Source organism: Ictidomys tridecemlineatus, chromosome 3, assembly GCF_052094955.1.
Source record: "Ictidomys tridecemlineatus isolate mIctTri1 chromosome 3, mIctTri1.hap1, whole genome shotgun sequence".
In the NCBI taxonomy this organism is placed as follows: Eukaryota; Metazoa; Chordata; class Mammalia; order Rodentia; family Sciuridae; genus Ictidomys; species Ictidomys tridecemlineatus.
Genome location: NC_135479.1, coordinates 213883889 through 213906042, shown reverse-complemented (window position 1 = coordinate 213906042; position 22154 = coordinate 213883889). Strand labels below are relative to the sequence as shown.

General features: G+C 59.8%; 1 protein-coding gene and 1 long non-coding RNA gene across 8 annotated transcripts in view; one reads left to right on the top strand and one right to left on the bottom strand.

Moving 5' to 3' along the window:
* Window positions 1–13432, top strand: part of Cbs (cystathionine beta-synthase) — a 26556-nt gene extending 13124 nt beyond the window's left edge. For 5 of the 7 annotated variants that reach the window (XM_078044711.1, XM_078044710.1, XM_078044707.1 and 2 more), the window contains 15 exons: window positions 1883–2017; window positions 2365–2444; window positions 2529–2663; window positions 3035–3104; window positions 3958–4049; window positions 4670–4795; window positions 5308–5392; window positions 6639–6744; window positions 7907–7984; window positions 8096–8230; window positions 8746–8854; window positions 10788–10872; window positions 11025–11077; window positions 11654–11695; window positions 13173–13432. In XM_078044711.1, coding sequence (XP_077900837.1) covers window positions 1883–2017; window positions 2365–2444; window positions 2529–2663; window positions 3035–3104; window positions 3958–4049; window positions 4670–4795; window positions 5308–5392; window positions 6639–6744; window positions 7907–7984; window positions 8096–8230; window positions 8746–8854; window positions 10788–10872; window positions 11025–11077; window positions 11654–11695; window positions 13173–13241 — 1400 coding nt within the window. In that variant the 3' untranslated portion in view covers window positions 13242–13432. The remainder of the gene's footprint in view (window positions 1–1882; window positions 2018–2364; window positions 2445–2528; window positions 2664–3034; window positions 3105–3957; window positions 4050–4669; window positions 4796–5307; window positions 5393–6638; window positions 6745–7906; window positions 7985–8095; window positions 8231–8745; window positions 8855–10787; window positions 10873–11024; window positions 11078–11653; window positions 11696–13172) is intronic. The other 2 variants (XM_078044706.1, XM_040287089.2) reach the window with 2 other exon arrangements.
* On the bottom strand, window positions 245–22154 carry LOC144376529 (uncharacterized). Its single transcript, XR_013437094.1, has 2 exons — window positions 19576–22154; window positions 245–19382 (listed from the first exon to the last, which is right to left on the bottom strand). It is a non-coding gene; the product is annotated as an uncharacterized LOC144376529 (long non-coding RNA).

Genomic DNA, 22154 nt, shown 5'->3' with positions numbered 1-22154 from the left:
AGGGCTTCGTCAGGGTGAGCAGGGGCCACCCGGAGCTGCCCGCAGCGGGGAGTTGACCTTGAGTGAGGAGCGAGGTGAGGACCCCAAGGCAGAGCGGAGCAGATTGTGCCCAGGGCTTCCCTCGGGCCACTTCAGGGGAAGTGGGCAAGTCCTAGGTAGGGGTGTGGCCATCAACGGACCGGAAGGGTCCATCTCCGTCCAGCTGGCTCGTGAGTGTTAGAACAGAGAGACGGCCGGACACACGTCACAGGTCATTTCAGCCTTTATTCAGGAATGGGACCACTGGGGCGTGGGCCCACTTCCCTGGTGGAAAATGAGCCGCTCAACAGGTCGCTTTATGCTCTCGGGAAGTGGGACCGCGAGCAGGGGGCCGGTGGCCAGTGCCTGGGAGCAGTTGTCTTGGAAGAGATCAGGGTTTCCTAGAGAGTGTCACTTGTGGTTGGAGGGGACACTGCCTCCCCCCGTGGCTGGCATCTGGGTGGGAGGGAAATCGTCGCTGTGTGGCTCTTCCTATTTCTTTCTCCCAGGCCTCACTGTTGGGGTTTTCATTTTCCATGTCAGTAGTGGGGACCGAGCTCAGCCAGTCCCTGACGGGGCAGAAGTGGCCTGGGAGGTCAGCAGCCGCAGTGAACACTGGACCTTACCTCAGCCTTTGCTGGGTAAAGGAGCTGCTCCCAGAGCAGAAGAGGCAGGGGCACCCTCCTGGGGGAGAGGCCGGCACCCCTGAGCCCCAGGGAGCGGGGTCTGGGGTCGGAATCAGCAGTAGGGCAGCCGGAAGGGCCAGGAGCCTGGGGACAGGCTGGGGACCAGGAACCTGGCTTGTTAGTCCAGGTCCCTGCTGCATGGAGAGGAGATGTCCCTGCCTTGGGGTGTCCTGAGACAGCAGGAGGCACTGGGCGTGGAGGGCCTGGGGGCCTGGCTCCTGCCCGCCCCCTAGAGAAGCGGACCCGCTCCCTGAGCACTGCCAGGCACCTAGACGGCTCCAGAACAGCCCCTTCAGGAGACCAGGGCTGTGTCCCTTTGTCAGGCGGTACAGAGGTGGCTAGGGCACCAGCCAAGCTGCTCAGACCACGTCTGCACTTGGTAGTGGCCTCGAGGGGGGCCAGCCTGGCCCTGCAGCTGGATTCCCAAGCAGGGCCGTCCCCAGCTGTGAGAGGCGTCCTCCCGGTGACTCTCTGGGATGCAGGCCTCTCGGTCACCCCACCCCCCACCCCAAACCACAGCGCCTCCACCTGGTTCTGGGGTGAAGTGTGTGGTTGTGGTTTTCAGAAACACGGATGAGCCAGGAGGGGGTGGCTTGTGGGTGTTGCAGGTCAGTCCAGGGCCCTTCAAACCGTACTGGTGCAGACTAATACCCACCCCCTTGGAAAACTAAAGACTTTGAGGGCTGGGGGAGAGGCCTTCCCTAAAGGAAGAAGAGCCCAGGCTAGGCCCCTGGCCTCAGAGCGCAGTTGGGAGAGGCTTCAGGCAGGGGAGTGACCCCAGCGGCGGCTGGAGGGCAATCAAGGTGATGCTCAGCAGGGCCCGCCAGTTCAGCTGGCCCCGGGTGTGGGACTCACAGCCAGCCCTGCTGCAGTCCTACCTGCTGCAGTGGGACTGCCTGCCTCAGGACACATTGTGGCCTGTCCACCCGGTGGGGGCTCCTTGGTGCCTTTTCCTCGCTCTCGCAGAGCCGCCCTGTGCCCCGTAGGGGTGTGTGCGTGGCCTGCAGTGGGAAAGCCCTGATCCGCCAGCACCCAGGTGCAGGGGTGTGGAGGGGCGACTTCCAGAGTGGGTAAGCCCAAACCTGGGGCCACGCTGGGGTGCGTCTGGTAGCCAGAGGGTAAGCAGGAGTCCATCGGGGTCCGGGTCTTCTCCCTCCTGAACCATCTCTGGCTCCCAGTGGCCAAGTGTGAGTTCTTCAACGCGGGCGGGAGTGTGAAGGACCGCATCAGCCTGCGCATGATTGAGGACGCCGAGCGCGATGGGACCCTGAAACCCGGGGACACGATCATTGAGCCGACATCTGGGAACACAGGTTGGTGCAGGGAGCAGCAGGAGGTGGCGGGTGCTGGCTGTCCCCTGGCCACCCTCCCACTCAGGACCTCCTGGGTGAACACAGCTGGCTCTGCACTGGCCGCTGCAGCTGCTGTCCTATCCTGACCCCGGGCTCTTCCTCCTGAGCAGAGGTGCCTGTGGTTCTGCCTCTGCCTTCCCTTGGCCCCACGTGGGGTGGCAGGTGCCGTGGTGGGTTTTGGACGTCCTCAGTACTCTGCCCAGGGCCTTCCTGGCAGGGCATCTGGACTTGGGGCTTGTCCCTGGTGTCCTGACAGGGAGGGGCAGGGCCAGCCCCCGGGCCCCTCACACCCTCCGTGCTGCCCCCAGGGATCGGGCTGGCGCTGGCTGCAGCTGTGAAGGGCTATCGCTGCATCATCGTGATGCCGGAGAAGATGAGCATGGAGAAGGTGGGTGCTGGGTGCCGGGTGCGGGGCGCGGCAGGCCCCAACTCAGGCCTGACGGGAGGACGAGGCGTGGCTCTCCACCTGCAGGTGGATGTCCTGCGGGCCCTGGGGGCGGAGATCGTGAGGACGCCCACCAACGCCAGGTTCGACTCCCCCGAGTCCCATGTGGGCGTGGCGTGGCGGCTGAAGAACGAGATCCCCAATTCCCACATCCTGGACCAGGTGAGGTGCTGCAGCCCGGGCGTCCGGGGTTGGTCCTGCACCCACCAGAGAGATCCTGGGGCTCCGCGGGCTCTGGGCGGTGTGGTGGGCGCTGGGCCTGCCGCTGGGCCTGTGGTGCTCCTGCCCGTGGAGCCACAGGCCTGCGGCCCTGTGTGCTGCCAGCTGTGGCTCAGCGAGGCCCTCAGCGTTCTGCGGGCGGCAGACTCGATTCCTCCTGGACGTGTCTGGCTGAACAGGAGCTGTGTGTTCTGGGGGGCCTCTGCCCCGGGCCTTGGGCTGCTCCCTGGCCCTCCACTGAGCTGGGGGCCAGCCGGTGGTGGCTGGTGTGGCGGAGGCCTTCACACTCCTGGCCCTTGGCTCTCTCTGCACAGTACCGCAATGCCAGCAACCCCCTGGCCCACTACGACGCCACCGCGGAGGAGATCCTGCAGCAGTGTGATGGTGTGTGCTCCCCGTTGGTCTCGATTTCCTTTGTCCCTGGTTGCCTGGAGTGTACAAATCACATGTCCTCTTCCTGGCCAACTCCTGTGCACCCTGCAGAACCCCTCTGAAACATTCCTCTCTAAAATGGCCTCCAGGGCAGCGGGACGAGCTGCAGCAGGCAGTGAATTCAGCCCTGTTTCCCTCACCTCCAGGCTGGGTGCTGAGGGCCACAATTAGCTTATTGTCTGTACAGGCATGTGGCTCCTGGAACCGTGTCGACTCACGAGTGCCAAGTCCCGGGGGTCAGGGAGATGCTGTGCCAGCAGATCCCTGTGGGAAAGAGCTGGGAGGCGGGAGCCTCGGCTGCCCGTTGGCACTGGCCCAGGTGACAGGCTGGCCCAAGCCTTTGCTTGCCCCATTTTATGAGCCAGCCTCCTCTCACTTGGCAACAGAGGCCTGGCTTGCGGGGGGCTGCAGCCGGCACCTGGGCCTGCCTGTGCTCAGACTCGCCTGGAGGGTCTGGGGTGGCCCAGGCGTGCTAGCACCCTGCCTGAGCAGTCTGCCCCATTTCCTCTTAAAATTCAGTGGACTATTCCCATCACCAACAAGGGACACGGTCCTGCCACCTGCACCCAGTGGGCATCAGCTCCAGACTCATCCATGGGGGGCTTTGAGGGCTGAGGGTCTCTGAGCAGAGCCAGGGCAAAACCCATCGTCCCTGTCTTCTTGCTCGGACCCGTGAAGGCCGTGAGCTCCATTTGCGCTTGAGGCTGGACTTTCCTTGGGGCACTTGATCACTGGGCTGCTTGCTCTGGGTATTGCGAGGAGTGGGGGCTGGCCACACTGGCCTGAGACCTTCTCCCTCCACCAGGGAAGCTGGACATGCTGGTGGCTACTGTGGGCACGGGGGGCACGATCACAGGCATTGCCAGGAAGCTGAAGGAGAAGTGTCCTGGGTGCAGAGTGAGTAGCGCCAGGGGTGGGTTGGCACCGCTGGGCCTGAGGCCTGGTCCACTGGCCTTTCTCACCAGGCCCCGAGCTGAGCCGCAGAGCACTGCCATCTGCACCCCCAGGGATGTTTGGCAAATGTTGCTGGATGACAGTCCAGGAGCTTCAGGGGTGGGGTCTGCTGTGCTAAGTGGAGATGAGGGTCAGCCTGGGGGTTGAGTTGAGACAGGCCCTGGATTTGGGGTTCAGGGCTGGTCTGAGGATGGCTTGCAGCCATACCTGGCTGGCTACTCTTTCTGGATGGTATTGCCCACCAACCTGGAAGAGGTCAATGTCCAGAGCTTCCCTGTGTCCCTTAAGGCTCTGGCTGCCCCAGTGCGGAGGGGTCCTTTCCAGAGGAACCATGGGAGGTCACCTCTGAGGGTCCTGCTCAGGACACTGCTTCAGATGGGTTGTCACAGCTCCTACTCTGGGCCTGGTTCTGGGCATTCTTCCTGCCTCTGAGCCCCAGAGCACCATGTGTGCCCTGTGGATGGGTCATTAGGAGTCACGTGTTAGCAGTGGGGGTGGCTCCTGCAGTAAGTCCACATGAGGTTTAGTCTCCAGCTTGAACACTAAGACCACCCACGCTGCAGATCATCGGGGTGGACCCGGAAGGGTCCATCCTTGCGGAGCCCGAAGAGCTGAACCAGACGGACCAGACCTTCTACGAGGTGGAAGGGATTGGCTACGACTTCATCCCCACGGTGCTGGACAGGGCGGTAGGTTGGGCCAGAGCACTGCCCGGCCAGGCAGCTGCAGCCTGGTGCCTGGGCACGGGCTTTCCACTGAGTGGGACGGAAGAATAAGCACTGGCATAGGGACTTTGAGGGCTTCTGGTACTGGGGTCAGTGACCGGAGGCTGGGGCAGGAGGGTCGCAGGTTCTAGGCCAGCCTCAGCAACTTAGTAAGACCTCGACTCAAAAAAATAAGTGAAAGCAGGTGTCCTCAGGGTTAAGTCCTGGCAAGGGGCACTACCAGGCCCAAGTTCACGCCCTGGCGCTGCCTCCACGGCTCACTGTGGCCGGGCGGTGGGGGAAAGGCCAAGTAAGACGCCAGGCCCTCTAGCAGCCCCCAGTCCTGGCAGAGGCTGTAGTTGGGAAGCATGTTGGAACAGGAAGGGCAGAGCGCGCCAGGTTTGCAGGCGGGAATGCTGGGTTCTTTGGGGGCACAGTCACCCAGAGAAGTCTTAGGTGGTCCCTGCCCCTGCGACGTCCATGGTGTCTGGCCACAGGTGGTGGACAAGTGGTTCAAGAGCAACGACGAGGAGTCCTTCGCCTTCGCCCGCATGCTGATCGCACAGGAAGGACTGCTGTGTGGTGAGGGGCAGCGCCCTGGGGGGTGGGGCAGGTGCAGCGGGGAACAGGCCCTCTGCCAGCTCCTAGGCCACCTGGGGCAGGTGCCCGCAGCAGTGCACTGCTTGGGGGCCATCTGCCCTGGCCTTCCTCTGCAGCAGTTGCTTGCTCTTGCTCTAGCTCGTGCTCACCTGCACAGGTGAGGGTGGGCGGGGCAGGGCTCTTGGCAGAGCTCTCGGAGTTCTTCTCAGTCAAGACCAGCCCTGTCTGTGGTTGGGCTCCTCGTCAGCAGGGTTCAGAGCCAGGACAGGGTGCCCCCAGGGCCCTGGAGATGCTGTGCTAGGTCTCCCTCCACCTTTGTGGCCCCGAAGAAAATGGATGGAGATTCTTGTCAGCCCCCTTCTCTGTGGCCCAGAGGCCCGTCCAGGACTAGGCTCACCGGCCTCACCTGAGCCCTCAGCCGCCTGCTCAGGGTGGACAGAGCAGCACTGGGGACCATACCGTGCAGGACAGCAGGGCCAGTTTGGTGAAACCTCAGGGTTTACCACTTGAAGCACCATGTGTGGGAACTGCCCTCCATGCAGCCAGTCCCTGCCACCCAGTCCCACCTTGAAGACTGGGACCAAGCCCCTGCTGATGACAAGAATCTGCCAAGCGCTGCTTTGGGGAAAGGCGACTTGCTCCCTGGCCTTGGGCCCTGGGAGCCAGGCAGCAGGCCCTCTGCCTCCCTGGAGAGGAGGGTCTCCCTGCAGACAACGCTCTTGTGGCCACTTAGAGCTAAGTCCAGACGCAGCCCAGATGTGCCCCAGATGGAGGTGCAGCTGCAGCCCCTGGATTCAGGCTCCTAGGGTCTGGCACAGTTGGCAGGACCTGGTGTCACCCACCTCCTCGTGGGGTGACCATGAGCAGCCGCTGAGACGGCAGGCTATCTCTAGCACTCAAATAGGACCAGGGGTGTTTGTGTGGGACCCAGAGCCCATCTTGGGCATCCCCTGTCACCAGCCTTGCCCTGGCCGATCAGAAAGTCTCACCTCCTCCTGGGCCTTCTTACTCGCGCTCAGCGGGAATGTCAAGCATGTGTGGGTCCTTGCAGGCCCTGCTCCTCTGCCCACAGCTCCGCCCAGAGTAGGTCAGGGTGCTACAGGCACACACGGGCAAGGAGCACACACACGGTGCCAGTGTCCTACAGGGCCTCTGAGGGTACCTAGGCATGCGTGCGGGTGTGCACATACCCAGGCGTGTAGATGGCCAGCTGCGTGGTCCTCGGCAGGTGGCAGCTCCGGCAGCGCCATGGCTGTGGCTGTGAAGGCGGCCCAGGATCTGCAGGAGGGTCAGCGCTGTGTGGTCATCCTGCCCGACTCCGTGCGGAACTACATGTGAGCCCTGCTCCCTTGTCCTCCAGCCCTGCCCCTGACCTCGACACCACCTGGCCCCTGTCCCGCCCTGCGCTGCCTCACCAGGGAGCCGGCGGCAGGAAGCTGGAGGTGGTGGGGCCCCAGGAGCTCTGGGGCCCGTCTCTGTCCCTATCGCTGCTCAAGGCCTCAGCTCCATGGGCCAGTGTGTGGCACCATCCAGGCACCTGCTGACCTGGACCTGAGAGCCTGGGCAGGGCCAGTCCTGGCTGGGGTCCCTTAGAACTTGCTGTGGCTTGCCATGGCCTTCGACTCACAGGACAGACCTGGCCCCCTGAGTGGCCATTCAGCTTCCAGCTCCTCCCGATGGGGCAGTGCCTCACCCCAGGCCCCGCTGAAGCAGGGGGAAGCTGCCCTGCAGCAGGCCTTGTGATCAGTGGAGCAGCAGGGCTGGACAGGCCATCCATCCCCCATTCCCTCTCTTAATCACAGGGCTTCCTCTTGGCCTGAGCCTCTGCATGACCCTGCTGCCCTTGCTGGGCAGGCATAGTGGGTGGGCACCCCCAGGTGGGTTCTCAGATGTGGGATGATTCATACCTGGGTGCCCACTGCCAGGTGGCCCCCAGTAGGGCTCCTGCCTGCCCCAGCAGTGCGTCTCCCTGAGCACTTGGTGGGCTGCTGGGCCTACCTGTGAGCTGGCGAGCAGCCTGGTCTGTGAGAGTGGTTTCGCTGTGTGCGTGGGGCAGGAAATGTGAGGGGTCAGTGTGCGTGTGTGCCCTCAGGCACAGGGGTCGCCCTGCCCCACTGTGGTGGTACTTGGCTGCCTCTTAGGAGGTGGCAGCAGCTGTGTGGCTTCCTCTGCTGTCCTTTGAGCAGACCTGGAGGCCAAGGAAGAGGCTACCTAGGGCTACCCTGAGGGGCTGTGAGCACAGAGGCCCCAGAAAACAACCTTGCCCAAGGCTCTGAGCCCATCAGCCCAAGCATGGTGTCCTGGCTGACCAGATGCCCCTTCCTCCTGCAGTTCCTGCCCAGGTCCTCCTGAACCCTGGACCTGCTGCCAGGCTCTCACTGTCCCCTGGACTAGTAAGGTCCAGGAACCACGTCCCTGAGTGCACAGGGTGTGCACCTGGCGTGTGCAGAGGCTGTGGTAGGGGCCTTGGCCTTGGTGACACCACAATCCCTGCAGGTCCAAGTTCCTGAGTGACAAGTGGATGCTGCAGAAGGGCTTTTTGAAGGAGGAGGACCTCTTGGTGAAGAGGCCGTGGTAAGGACGTCCTGAGCAGGGACACAGCGCCTGGGCAGGGTGCATGGTCCCCGTAGCCCCTGTGGTGAGGCCTGCAGTGAAGCACTGGTCCCCGGCCTTCCCTTTCCCTAGGTGGTGGCACCTGCGAGTTCAGGAGCTGAGCCTGTCGGCCCCGCTGACTGTGCTGCCCACCGTCACCTGTGAGCACACCATCACCATCCTCCGCGAGAAGGGCTTCGACCAGGCGCCTGTGGTTGAGGAGTCGGGGTCAGTCCCAGCTTCCCCCCACCCCACCCCAGTGCGGAGCTCCGTCCTCTGGGCCCTATGTGTGGTGTCACCAGACAAGGTAGCTGAGGCCCATGCTGCTAGGCTGTGGTCACTGTGCATAGTGTTCAGAACCTTGGCTACCCGCTGGTCAGCCCCTGGAGCGGCAGCAGGTGCAATGGGGGGTTCTTCCGGCCGCGGCCTCCAAGCTCACTGCCTCATTGCTCACGTACACACTTTTGCCCTGGGCCTCTGCCCAGGAGGCAGGTGGCAGGCACCTTGGGGTGTGTCTCACGGGAGAGGTCCATTGCAGCTATGCCCAGGTGACCAGCTGTCCCACGTCTAGCATTTAAAGTCCTGGGAGTCCCCACACCTGTGAGAACAGAAATAGTCCAGGACTTGAGTTCACCATGTCCTGGGGCATCTCTGTTCCTGCCATGTGGAGGCCACAGACCCCCAGTGTAGCTGTGGGCAAGTCTGACCCCTGCCTTCCCCCACCCATTCTCTATCCCCTGCAGGGCCATCCTGGGGATGGTGACTCTTGGGAACATGCTGTCGTCCCTGCTTGCTGGGAAGGTGCAGCCGTCAGACCAAGTCCGAAAAGTCCTCTACAAGCAGTTCAAACCGGTTGGTATGCCCTGAGTAGAGCAGCCCCTGCCCACAGGACCCTCTGCCTCTCTCCAGGGCACCTGCAGAGGGCGGGTATTTGTTCCAGCCTTGGTTTGTCCTCAGAGCAGGGCACAAGTGCTTCCTGGGGAAGGGGACCAGGTCCCTGGCTGTAGCCCCACTCAGGTGCCAGCTGTACCCCATCAAAGCCCAGGGTGCAAATGCAGAGCCAAGAAGGGCAGCTCTGGCCAGGGTCGCTTCCCCTCAGGTGCTGCGTGGTGGGGCCTGGGGTCAGCAGCAGCCTGGGGACCACCAATGCAGCCCAAGGGCCTCCGCAGATGGTCTTTCTCTCAACCCTTCATCTTTGTTGTGTCTGCTTCCGTGGGAGAACACCTAGTGTACCTGGTGCCCTCATAAGAACCCAGCTCTTCAGGGACGGGCCAGAGCAGGCCCTGTGCTGGCCAGGTCCTGGCAGCGCCTGGCGTTGTTTCTGCCGGCCCCAGGCAGAGCCTGGCTCTCCACACAGACCCTGTGCACTGGAACAGGGAGCGCTGGCTGTGCAGGCTGCTGAGCTGAGGGGCTCTGCCAGAGCAGGCGGCAGACCTGACCTCTCCCGCGTCTCGCACACCCACGGACACTGCCAGAACGGCCCTCCCTCTTCCCGTCACCTGTCACGGCCTCTTTTGTGGTCCTCACAGGGCCCTTGGGCCTCTAACCCCCACAAAGCCTGCCTAAGTTCAAACCGAAATCCCTGCCCCTCCCTATGCCGAGTCCTGGCCTGTCCCACTGTCCCCTCACATGGCAAGGCCTCCCAGCCTGGCTCTCCTGCTGTTCACTTGGCCTCCTGGGCCTCCCTGACCACAGGCCCCTCTGCAGAGGGCGGGTGTCTGTCCCAGCCTTGGTCTGTCTTGTTTCTAACACTGTGGACTGAGCCCCGGGGCACTCAACCACTGAGCCACATTCACAGCCCCTTTGGGGTATTTTACTTGGAGACAAGGTCTCACTGAGTTGTTCATGGCCTAAGTTGCGGAGGCTGGCTTTGACCTCCTGATCAGCCTTCCCCATTGCCTACTAGTTCTGGAAGTTTCCTTCCTTCACACCTCTTCTGTTCCTAAGTGAGGTGTGGTCGCACACAGTGGGTGCTGAGCATGTAGTTCCATGATTTGACGTAAAATGCCCCTGGGAAACCCTCACCGCCCGCGTCCATCAGCCCCAGCGCTTCTTCCTGCCCCGCTCGCCTCCTCACCAGCAAGACTGACCTGCCTGTGGCTGTTCATGGAAGCCATGCGCTGACCTCCGACTCCTTCCTGGCGGGGAGTGTGTCCATTGCTCTTCGGCCTCCTGTGCGTGTCCTCGTCTGTGCCAGGCGCGGGAGCTCTCTCCAGCCTGCAGGGGGCCACTTCTGCTGCTAGCCCTCCATCTGGGCTGGGCTGCTGCCCATTTTCCCCCTGGGTCAGGTGGCCGCGCCCAGTGTGTTGAGGGACTGGGAAGAGAGGAGAACCCCCCACCAGGCCCTGGGAAGGGTGTGAGGGCTGCAGGGTGGGCCCCTCTGAGGGCAGGGGGCTTCCTGGCCCAGCACCTTGTGTCCCACAGATGCCTCCAAGGTGTGAGCTTGCCCCCAGTGGGAGTCTTCACAGTGTCACAGACCCCAGTGTGTATGGCCCTAGGAATCCCAGAACCAATCCCTCCCTCCTCAGCCCTGCGACCCCTGATCTGGGCTCACAAAGCTGGCTGCCATTCTGACCCCCTCCCAACAGCATCTGCTGGCCCCCTTACCCTGACTGACAGCTCATCTGAGTGTGTTTCTTGAATGCTGCACCATCCTCTGACTGGCGTGGCAGTGCCCTGCCAGCCCTCCCCCCACCCCACGTCCTTTCCGTGGAGGGACTGTGGGTGGCTATGCTGCAGGCAGCAGCCTTCCGTCTCCAGTGAGTGCTCCACGGTTCCCTTCCAGATCCGCCTGACGGACACGCTGGGCACCCTCTCGCACGTCCTGGAGATTGACCACTTTGCCCTGGTGGTCCATGAGCAGATCCAGTGTAAGTGGGTCCACAGAGCGCTCTGTCCTCAGGGTGGGGTGCTGATTGGCCTGGGCCTCCACGTGCACAGTCCTGCTGTGTGCAGAAGACAGCCCTGTCCTTCATGGGTGACGGGGAATGGGTGGTGCTGACTTGTGTATTCCCCACCCCAGGCTCTTGGCCACGGGAGCCTGTGATCCCAGGCACGTCTCCAGGGATGTGCAGGGTAGGCGGTGCTTGGCAAACCCCGCTGTCACCTGGGCAGGGGCTCAGGCTCAGTGGGCTCTTGGCCCTAGGTGGCAGGCAGTCACAGGGATGCTTGTTTTTTGCTGTACTGGCCATTGAACCCAGGGCCTCATGCTAGGACCCTACCACTGCCAGCTCAAGTTTACTTTGTGAGTAGTGAGGATCACGGGTCTGCCACCACACCTAGCCTGTCTCTGGCACTGTAAGGGACAATCCCAGGAAAACCTGGAACAGTTGTAGTCTTGGCTGCTGGCAATGTCCTGTGTCCCCAAGAGAGGCCACATTGACTTGCCAGCCTCCTGCCCTTGGGTGCTGGCCCTGAGGGACTGCCTGTGGCTGTACCTTGGTGTCTGCTTCCAGCCCGCTCTGGGGCACCGTGGTCCCTGCTCACACAGCTGCTTCCTGGGCATCGGAAGGCCAGCAGGGTCCTCCTCGCCTTCTAAGAGCCCAGGATTTAAGTGCCTGGGAAGCAGGGGGCCCTGGGGCCCAGCCAAGGCTGGTCAGTGAGGGCCTGGGGCGACCACAATCTAACCCTGTCCCGTCCTTGGCTCTGCAGCACGGGACCAGGCCTGGTCAGGAGTGGTGGGGGGGCCTGCAGGTATGTACGTCCATCCCACCCCTCGAAAAAATAGCCCTCCATTCAGAACCACAGCCTCCTGAGGCAACAGGCATCCAGGGTCCCACCCTGAGCTTGGGTGGGGGTACTCCTCTGATCCCACATTTACTTATATCTGAATACCTCAGAAAACAGTGGGTGCCAACGTCAGAGTCCACAAAGTGTTCTTATTGTTTTTCCTATGGTGCTGGGGATGGAACCCAGGGCCTCGGGCATGGGAGCCAGTGTTCGCACCCCAGCCCCACAGAGAAGGCATTGTTGGAACTTGTCCTGCTTGTCCCCACTCTGGGCTCCATCATGTGACATTGGAAGAGTTGAATGGCTGTGACAGACTGCATGATCTGCAGACCTCAAACACTGACCACTGGTCCTCTGTGGAGCCGGGTTTTAGGGGGTCCATAGGGCAAAAGCAGCCCAGGCCAACGGTTCTGTTCTGGATTCTGTTTTTCTGAGGCTCGTACTGGGACACCAAGGTCCCTGCCCACTGTGGGCCTCCCTGGTCCCGAGGGGCTCTGCTCATGAAAGCAGAAGAGGCAGCACTGCCGCAGGCAGGAAGCAGGCAGGGTCAGGGTAGTCGTCCCTTCTGCCCTCCCTGCCCTCTGTGTGCCTGGAGGGGATCCAGAGAACAGGGCTGACAGTGTAGGTATCTGTAGAAAGACAGGAGTTGTGAGGAACTGGCCTGTGATTTTGGAGGTTTCCATCCCAAGAGCTGCAGGGAAGTCCAAAGTCGGGAAAAACCCCCTTCCTCTGGGAGACGGGCCTTGCTGGTCCAGACCCTCCACTTATTGGACAAGGCCCACCACACCGGGTAGGGACCTGCCCTCCAGGGTTCTTAACTCAGGTGCTGAGCTCATCCAGAACACTCACAGACACATCCCAGTACTATCTGGGCAGACCTCGAGATTCCGGAGGACCCAGCCAAGCTGATGATGAACATTAACCACCGGAAGCACCCTCTGCCTGCTGGCTCTGTGATGTGGGGCTGGGCTGGCACTGATTTGAAGACAGCCCCAGAGAAAGGACTGCGTCTGCCGACAGAATCAGGCAGAGGCCGAGCAGGTGTTGCTCAGGGCACCAATGGCCTGTGCCTTCCGCTAGGGTGCCTTGGCCTAGAGAGGGCCAAGGCTTGTCCTGAGGTGGTGAGACCTCCAGTGTGACCTGGGGCATGGGCCCAGCAGTGCTGGCCCCCCACCACACACACACACACACACACCATCTGTTCTGGGGGCCTAGGTTAGGTCAGCCTGCAGCCGGGCTCTGCCCACATGCTCCGGTTGGAGGGAGACAACGTGGCCCTGGGCTGGTTGGGTTGCCCCGTGCTCCCTACCCACAGGAGGCTGGGGAGGGGCTAGCACAGCCTCCTTGCTGGCCGGCCTGCAGCAGCCCTGGGGTGGCATGCTGCCTCAGATCCGCTTTGTGCCAGGTGCCTCCTGACCCGTGGCCCTGTCTTCTTCCCCAGACCACAGCAATGGCGAGTCCAGTGAGCGGCAGATGGTGTTCGGGGTTGTCACGGCCATTGACCTGTTGAACTTCGTGGCAGCCCGCGAGGATGGGAAATGAGCCTGCAAGTCCTGCGCCTTGCTCCCACCCTCCCTCTGCTTTTCCAGATGCTAAGCAGATTCCCCTGTGGGTGGCAGGAGCAGACAAAGGCCGTTCCAGGCCAGCCAGCAAAGGCCTTGGTGCCACCTGGTCTGGACAATTCATAAAAGTGGAACTGCAGTCTGGCCTCCTGTCTTCCTCGTGTCTCTCAGGTCCCCTGCAGTGTGCATGGGTCTCCACACGGCGTGGACGCTTGTTTCTGCCTGAGACACAGGTGCGCGTGTCCCAGCATCACCCACACTTTTCTGGGGTGCATGCCCAGGAGAAGAGCTGTGGGGTCGTGGGGCAGCCTTGCCTTAACCTGGAGGAGCCGCCCTGCTCCTTGTCCCCCAGGGCGCAGGGTCCTCGCCAGTAGTCTTCACTTGTCACTGCCGAGAGTCGCAGCCATGCTATCCATCCCCAGCCCCTCACTGGTTTGGGTCTGTGTTTGATGACTGCTGGCGTTGGACGTCTGTCCAGTATTTGCTGGTCAGCCGGCAGCTCTGGGAAGCCCTTACCCACTAGGCAAGCACTCTAGCACCTCGGTTTTCTTTTTTGTTGAGTTGTAGATTCACTCTGAATACTGAGCTCTTAACCAGTTCCTTTAGTTCTTTGAGGCACGATTTTTAATTTTGGCAAAGCCAAGGTGTTTCTTCCTGTTGCTCTTACTTTTGGTGTTCCACTGTGACATCTAAGATGGTGAGAATTCACACCTGTTAAGAGTTTTATGGCTTTAGCTCCCTGATCCATCTACTTTTGTAGGTGAGAGAATGAGAGTTATCATTCTTCTGAAGATGATCCATTTATCTCAGGACATTATTATATATTTTTTTGGTACTGGGGATTAAACCCAGGGGCACTTAACCACATCCTCTTTTATGTTTTATTTAGACTTACTAAGGGCCTTGCTAAGTTGGTGAGGCTGGCTTTGAACTCACGATCCTCCTGCCTCAGCTTCCCAAGCTTGTAGGATTGGCTTTAGCTACACTGGAGCGGTCAGAGTAGAAGTGGATTCCTACACGTGGGGGAGACGAATCTGCAGATCCATGGAAGGGTGTGCCTCAAACTAGCAGCATAAGCAAGTGTTTGGAAATATGGGCACAGACTCCCCAAGATCCAGCTGGAAGGATTGAGCTGCCTTTGGGAGGAAGAGTTGGGGGCAGAGGGTGGTGTTGTGACCATCTTTAAAAACAGTTTGCTTCAGGCTGGGGCTGAGTGATGGAGCGCTGGCCCAGCATGTACGAGGCACTGGGTTCAGTTCTCAGCACTGCATATAAATAAGTAAAGGCCCTTCAACAGCTAAGAAAGTAGTAGTTCACATAAACCCAGTTAAAACAGTCTATGGAGAATGGGGTAGAAATGACTTGGTGACATTTTTTTGAAAGCTCAGGGATTGAAATTAGGTTCCTGTGAGCCACTGGCCAAATGGAGGACATGGGACAGGGGCTGGACAGGACCCTGTGGTGGCAGCGCTCTGACCTGGGAGCACACAGTCCTGCACCTCCAGCAGCCTGGCTGTTGTGCTGGTATGACATCCTTAACAGTTTTGTGGTCCAGCCTCGGCACTGAGGAGATCGCTGTCCCCGTGACGGTGTAGTCACCGGGCAGCCCTGAGTCACTCTCGGTGCCCTCCGAGGCTGGGAGGACAAGCCTTCCTGGGGCCCTGGAGCATCTTGGGGACGGGCTGCCCCTCTGCCCATGCAGGCTGCAGACCTGGGAAGCCCTCATTCATGCAGCGCCACAGCCTGTGGCAGCGCACAGTGGGGCTCTCTACAGGCCCCCTGGCTAGGCAGACCATGGTGCAGGTCCTGGGGTCGCCACATGCCCCTACTGTGTTCCTGGGCTTCTCTCCCACCTCCCAGGAAGCGCTGCCATTTCCTGACGACTTGGCTCCCACACCCTGGCACCAGCCATGCCCCTGCTGTCCCACAGTCTCAACCGAGGCCTGCAGGCAGGGCAGGCCCCACTGGTCCTGGTGGCCACCTGCTGTGGGGGTTGCAGAGGTCCCTGCCCAGTTCCTGGCCTCCTGAAGGTTGGAGGCTCTTCAGATCTCAAAAAAAAGCAGGCCTCACCCCAAACCAGGGCCTGCTGAGAGGGGGGGAAAAGGCTATAAACCCCTGAGAAGTGCAGTTTCCTTGGACTGAGGATGGGGCATTCAATTACAACACTGGGGGTTGCAGATAATGGCCTTGGAAAGGGCTTTGCCGGTGTGAGACAGGACCCTGGCTGCGGGGGCTCTCCACTTGCCCCAGCAGGCTGCGGGGTCTCTGCACGCGAGTTGGCTAGGGCTGCTGCAGCAGCAGCGCACACAAACCTAGGGGCTCGGCCAACAGGAATCCCAAGAAGTCCACCATCAGGTGTGTGCAGGGCAGGCTCCTGTGGCTGCCAGGAGACCCTGTCCCGGCTGCAGGTGGCTTGTGGGCCACCTCAGGCATTCCTCCACCTAGCCTTTGGTCTTACCTGGGGACCTCCCTCTGCTCCCACCATGTCCCAGTCACTCCTCTTGGTGAGGATGCTCACTGTCAGGACCCACTCTTGACGGCCTGTTAACACAAGTCACCCAAGATCCTGTCTCCGAGTCAGGATCTCAGGGTTCTCAGGGCTAGTAATCCAACATACAAATCGAGGGGCACAATTATGCCAGTAGCAACCCCCAGGCCCGCCCCAGCATCTGAGTTCCTTCAGCAGTGCCATCCCCAGCATTGGGGCATAGCCCAGAGAAGCTGCAATTCCGGACCCGTCTGCTCTGGATTTGAATCCTGCCTTGGCCAAGTCAGGGGTTCTTAGGCAAGCTGCCCCAGTTCCCATGTCCACAGGGACAGCAGGAGCCACCCTGTGACAGTTCCTCAGTTGGCGGTGCCATGCCGTTTGTTTCTGCCTGCTTGCCCCTCCTCGTGGGTCTGAGCGCCTCAGGCTCCACGCCACCACGTGCACAGTCATCCTGCGACTGGACTAGAGTTTACCTCTGCAGGGAGCATTCCTATTTGAGGTAGATTGTCTAAAAAGCTACTGGGTGTGAGGTTTCACAGTATCTATTTCTGACAATTTAATATGTTTAGGAAGCCAGGAAATCTCCAACCAACCATTATGAACTAAGTTCTTAAGAAACTGTGCTTTGAGATGTGATAATTGGTAAGAGCAGCAATTTCCGTTTGTGTGAAGCTGCTGCCCCCAACACTGCTCCTCTGAACAAAGGGACCCCTAAGCAGTAAAGAGCGGTGCAGTGGGCAGTCTAGCCCACTCCTTCTGCCAGTTGGGTGAAACATCTTTGGCTCCTATTTGCAGGACCTCTCAGAGCCTTCAGTGTGCAAGAGCATCGTGGCCTGGATACTGTAGTCTGCAAGTGATAGAAGGCCCGAGGGCAAGGACTTCCTCTGTTAGAGAAGCACATTTCTCTGGTCACAGTCCCGAGGCCTGCAGGACAAGGCCAACAGCTCCACCACAGCAGAAACCTGACACCTCTCGAACTGGCCATCTCCCCCTCCAACAGCGATCCTACCAGTGATCCAGGGGGGGCGTTAAGACCAGCTGCAGGGCCTCCACCACACAGGATGGGATCAAGGACAGGAGCCCCCTTCTCTGTGGACACTTCCTGAAGTCACAGATGTCACTCAGGATCCCACTGGCTGACCCATATGCCAGCCCCCCAGGGTCTCTGCGTGAGTCTGAAGAGGAGAGCCCCCGGCTCAGTGCAGCTTGCCATGGCTGCCCTCCTGCAGGTGGCCCCAGGGGCAGCTCTGGGTCAGGGACCTGCGGGGCCAGCAGAGCTCAGTTCTGGCTTCCTGCGCTTCCCGGACCCACTTCCTGACTTGGCACAGGTGCCGCCAGCACTCCCACCTGAACTCAGGACACGCCCTCGGCTGCAAGAAGCTGGGAGCCAGCCTAACTCAGGAGCTGGTTCCAAGCTCTGCTGGCAGCCTGCCCACCAGCCCCGGATGTCCTTCCTGATGCAAGCCCAAGGGAGGGAGGTGGCTGAGGACTAGTATCCCCAGGGAAGGCCAGGGGTCTCCTCAGGTCCAGCCTGGGGTGACCACACAGCAGGCAGATGTGGCCCTCCCTCTGAGCTGGGGTGGTGGGTAGGCCCCGGTCCCATAGGGAGGACTGTCCCTAGGTTGGGAGTGCCTCACCTCTTGGTTCACATCCTGGGGGGAGAGTCACCCCGACCTCAGTCTGGGTGGCACTCATTCCCCTCTCCCCAAAGACGACATGGACAACGTCTCTGTAGGAAGGGACCACACGAAGAGGTGGCACTACCGTGTCCATTGCTGATGGCAGAGCTGACTTTCACCCCTCCTGGTGACCCCACCACAGGTTAGGTGTCCCCTGACCATCCAGTCTGCTCCAGGGCCTCCCCGAGGGTCCATTATTGCAAAGTGGGCCACAGATGGAGTGTGGACACGCTTCCTCCACATAGTCTGGACAACCATTTTGAGTCCCTTCCCCCCTTCTCTGTCACAGTCCAATGCAGCCGGGATTCCAGAAGGTCCTCAGTCTTCTAGGAGCCATGTCTGCTGGAGGGGAACCAGCAGCTGGGGGAACGCTGGAAAGACTCCTGCTCCACAGCTCTCCCAGGCTGCCGACTGCCGCCGCGGCTTGAGGCGCCTTTGCAAAGCTTCACTGCTTGGGAGGCTGCCTGACACCTGTCCTCACGGACAGGCGAGTCCAAAGCGAGCTGCTGCTTATCCACCACATGCACGAGGCCCAGGAGGAGGAAGGAGACCCCCAGCAGTGAGAGCACCCACACATGCATGCCCTGGGAGGCATCCCCCAGTGCTGTCCTCAGCCTGGCAAAGGAACGAGGGCACAAGCTTGGGGAAGGAAGTCTGGCAATGTCAAGGGCCTTAAAGCACTCTTCCCTCCCTCGAGTCATCGAGGCCACTTTGGGGACAGGCCTGGTACTCTGATGAACAGACCACAAGGGCAGGTGGAGCAAAACAGGAAGTGGAGTGGCCTGCTGGCAGGCAAGGCAAAGGGGCATCAGGAAAAAGACGCTGGGAGGACCACAGCAGGGTCACTCAGCCCTGGGGAGGAAGGGGATCCTGACATGGAGGACCTCGAGGGTCACAGAGTGAAATGAGCCAGACAGAGGCTGCCAGGTCCCTGGAGTAGCCAAGGCATGGAGACGAGAAGCAGAAGGTGGGAGCCAGGGCTGGGGAGGGGCTGCAGGGCCAGTGCTTAAGGGGACAGAGCTTCGGCTGGGGAGGGGCTGGAGGGCCAGGGCTTAGGGACAGAGCTTCGGCTGGGGAGCTGAGAACGGTCTGGAGTTGGCTGGAGGTGACAGCCACACAACAGTGTGAATGACTTAACGCTGAACAGTGCACTTAGAAGACGGCTGAGTGCTGCCGGCTACAGTGGCACATGCCAGTAATCCCAGCCACTTGGGAAGCTGAGGCGGTAGGACGGCAAGTTTGAGGCCAGCCTCAGCAACTTAGTAAGACCCTATCTCAAAAAACAAAGCAAAATAACAAAGGACTGGAGATGTAGCTCAGTGGTTAAAAAGAACAAACACCCTGGGTTAGATCCCCCAAATAAGATAAAAGTAAAGGAGGCAAAAGAGGCAAGGGGGGGTGTGTACTGGGGCTGGAGCAGCCCTTTTCCTCAGGCAGGTGAGGGTGAGCTCACCAAGACGACGACCGTGGGGCAGAGACCAGACAGACACAGGGGCTGCCCAGTGCTGGCGGTGTTCCAGGCTGAAGGCACAGCTGTGCAAAGGCCCTAGGCCAGAGAACGGCCGGAGGGCAGGTGGAAGGAGTCCCAGGGGCCAAGGGAAGAGTACAGAGCGGAGCAGGAACATCAGATCCCAGGGAGGAGGATCTCCGCCTGCAGGGTCTGCTTGCCCTGGTCAGCTGGGACCACTGAAGTGAAGGGAACCGAGAAAGTTTCCACAGGGCGATCCATGTGCCCATCCAGGTGTGGACTCTGATGGGCATGGAGGAATGGAATCGCACAGTCCACAACCTGTCCACCCACTCACAGCAGCTGATTCCCGATTGGGGAGGGTGGTCACTGCATGTGTCCTCCCCACACCTCTGCAACTACTTACGTTGCACCACCTGGTTGTAAAACTCTATAATTGACCTTTGGCACCACCCTGAAAAAGAAAATGAAAATTAGAGCTGGGTGGCAGGTCTAGCTACTCAGGAGACTGAGGCAAGAAGATCACTTGTAGCCCAGGGTTTGAGACCTATCTGGGCAACATGGTGTGTCGCGTCCCACGACTACACACTCAGGGCACTAGGTGAACCGGGCTGACACAAGATAATCGCGCAGAGACAGAGAAATACCTTTTTCTTTGGGTCCTGTGACAATGGCTGCTCTGACCTTAGGGGTCTGTGGAAAAAGAGAGAGGTGCACATGCTGAACCCTTTACTGGAAGAAGCCATTCAAATGAGACAAGAAGTAGGGTTACAAAGGAACAGGTAAGTGTCGCTCAGCCCCCCCCCCCCCAGTGATGCCTACACCCGAAGACATGCCTTGCTGTCCGGGCGGGGACGATGCCCCAGGTCACTAGGAAATGTCAGAGCCTTTGCTTAGGGCTGGACGGCGGGGTCTTTCAGCCCGGCTCCCCACAATGGTGATGTTCCATCTAAAAATAAATAAATAGGGCTGGGCTGGAGCTCAGTGGTAGAGCATTTAACTCTCATGCATGAGGACCTGGGCTCAATCAATGAATGAATAAAATGAAATGAAAATTTCTTAGTACACCACTTTTTAGAAGCACCCCCTTTGCTATTTTGCATGAAAAGACTGGGGCTGATGAACTATGAGGGAATAAGTCCAATGTTTCAAGTCAGGAATCACCTTGCTGTTGTTTTTAACCAAGCAGAAAAGCTACACAGGTGTATATTCAAAAGTATACAACTTCTGTCACTTATTTAAATTCTCAATTTGTGGGAGATTAAAGCATTCTATGGAATTGTGCTACAAGCCTCCTGATGCCTATTGAATGCAACATAAAACCAATATAAGTAAAGAGACTTTACTTAAATCTGGGCCTGAATAAACCACTCTCTTCCTGTACCCCTGTTAGGTAATAACTAGATGGTTTAGAAAACGTAACAATTGTTCATGGGGAGGAAGCCTCAGGACCAATCTCTAGTTAAATTTCACTTTATCCACTGTAAGTGTCCTTGTGGCTGGTGACAATCCCTTCCAGAGGCAGGTGCTCATTCAGTTAGGTGCGCCCCTGCAGGAGCACGCTGCTAGCTTGGGACCCAGTCTAGATACCTCCCAAAGAGACGCCAGCCCAGTGGGGTCTGGACCAGTTGGCAGGCTCTTGATCAAGAGGGAAGTGACACCCATCTCCTGAGCTTCGAGGGTCCTTCAGAATAGTGTCACCAAGTCTTGAAATCCCGAGAAGAAAGGGACACTGGCAGCAACTCTGTGACAGTGCCCAAGAGCAGGGACCAGGACGGTGGGGGGCTGGGAGTGGAGGAGTCAGGCCTGTACCCGGCTCTAGAAGGGCTTACGGGAGGCAGGGTGGGGCTGCACACAGCCCAGCTCTGGTGGAGGTTTGGTCTCAAATGGGATCAAAACTGGAGGCTCTATCTGAACTGCTGGACCCCCAGGCTCCCTGGGAGGTAGCCAAACAGGGCCCTGCAGTGCACAAGCCCATCTGGCACCCCAGGACCTGGCCAGCTCCTACAGAGACCAATACTGCAGGAGGGTGGATGGTGGGTGGACGGCGGGTGGAGGGCTAGGTGCTGGCTATTTCCTCAGGATTATTTTAAGTTCTCTAATTTTTTAATTTTAGAATTAAGTAAAAATCCCTGCAATATGTAAAGAGAAATACATGTCAGTTTTGCTTTGTTTTGTTGCAGTACTAGAGATGGAGCCCAGGATACTTTACCACGGAGCTGTGTCCCCGGCCCACCATTTATTTCAAGGCAAGATGGGGCTAAGTTGCCGAGGCTGGCCTTAGCTGTGGTCCTCCTGCTTCGGCAGCTGGCGTGAGGCGCGTGCCACCGCACTGGGCTCCGGTCAGCGCCTTCCGCCTTAGTGGGCAGGATGGAGCACTGCTCTACTGAACCTGTAGTTCCTGACCTGGAGGAATACAAGAGGGACAGCGTGCGACTGCAGCAGGAAAGGGAGCAACACACTGCCCACCTCCACGCTGGGGAGGACGGGAGGCCAGCTGGAATCCAGAGGGCCAATGCTGCAGGACCAGAAACTCAGAGGCCCACAGACACCAAGGACAGCCTGTGAGGTACCGGGCACTGCCTGCCTGCCTTGGTCTGAGGGCTGTGGACCGTGCAGGACCCCACAGTCCTGTGGGACCCCACCCCATTACCCAGGCCTCACTCTCTAGCTGGGGACTATCCAGTTCAGATGTCAGGGAGGCCCTGCCTCTCCTCTGAGCCTGGGAGTGGTCCTGGGGTTGACAGGAGCCAGGGAAGGGTGACGTCAAACAAGGCAGGGCTTGGCAGGCCACCGTCGAGCACTGTGTTTGCTTTCTCCAGACCGACTCCTCTACGGTCAGAATGCACAGTTACGGCACGAGCCAAGCTAAGGTCCGCATCTGTGCTGCTGGTTTAAAAAAGAAGTGAGAGGCCTGCCAAGCGCGGGTCTAGCAAAGTCGGTGGTGCCGGAACACGACAGCCTGCTCGGACACCGCGACCTTGAAGACGGGTCAGCGCAGCCCGGCAGGACACACAGGCCACCACCACAAATGGGCCCTTCTTGAAATCAGGCCCCCGGAGACCTGGGGCCTTGGGAACACTGGTTGTGGATGAGAGCACCAGTCTGCTGGGGTCTTTTGGGAGTTAGTCCTCTGAGGACTCCATCTGGCCTCTGGATTCAGCAGAAATCAGGCTTTTTCTTCCAGAACTGAAGGGCACATCCATCTCTGACCGGCTTACCCCCA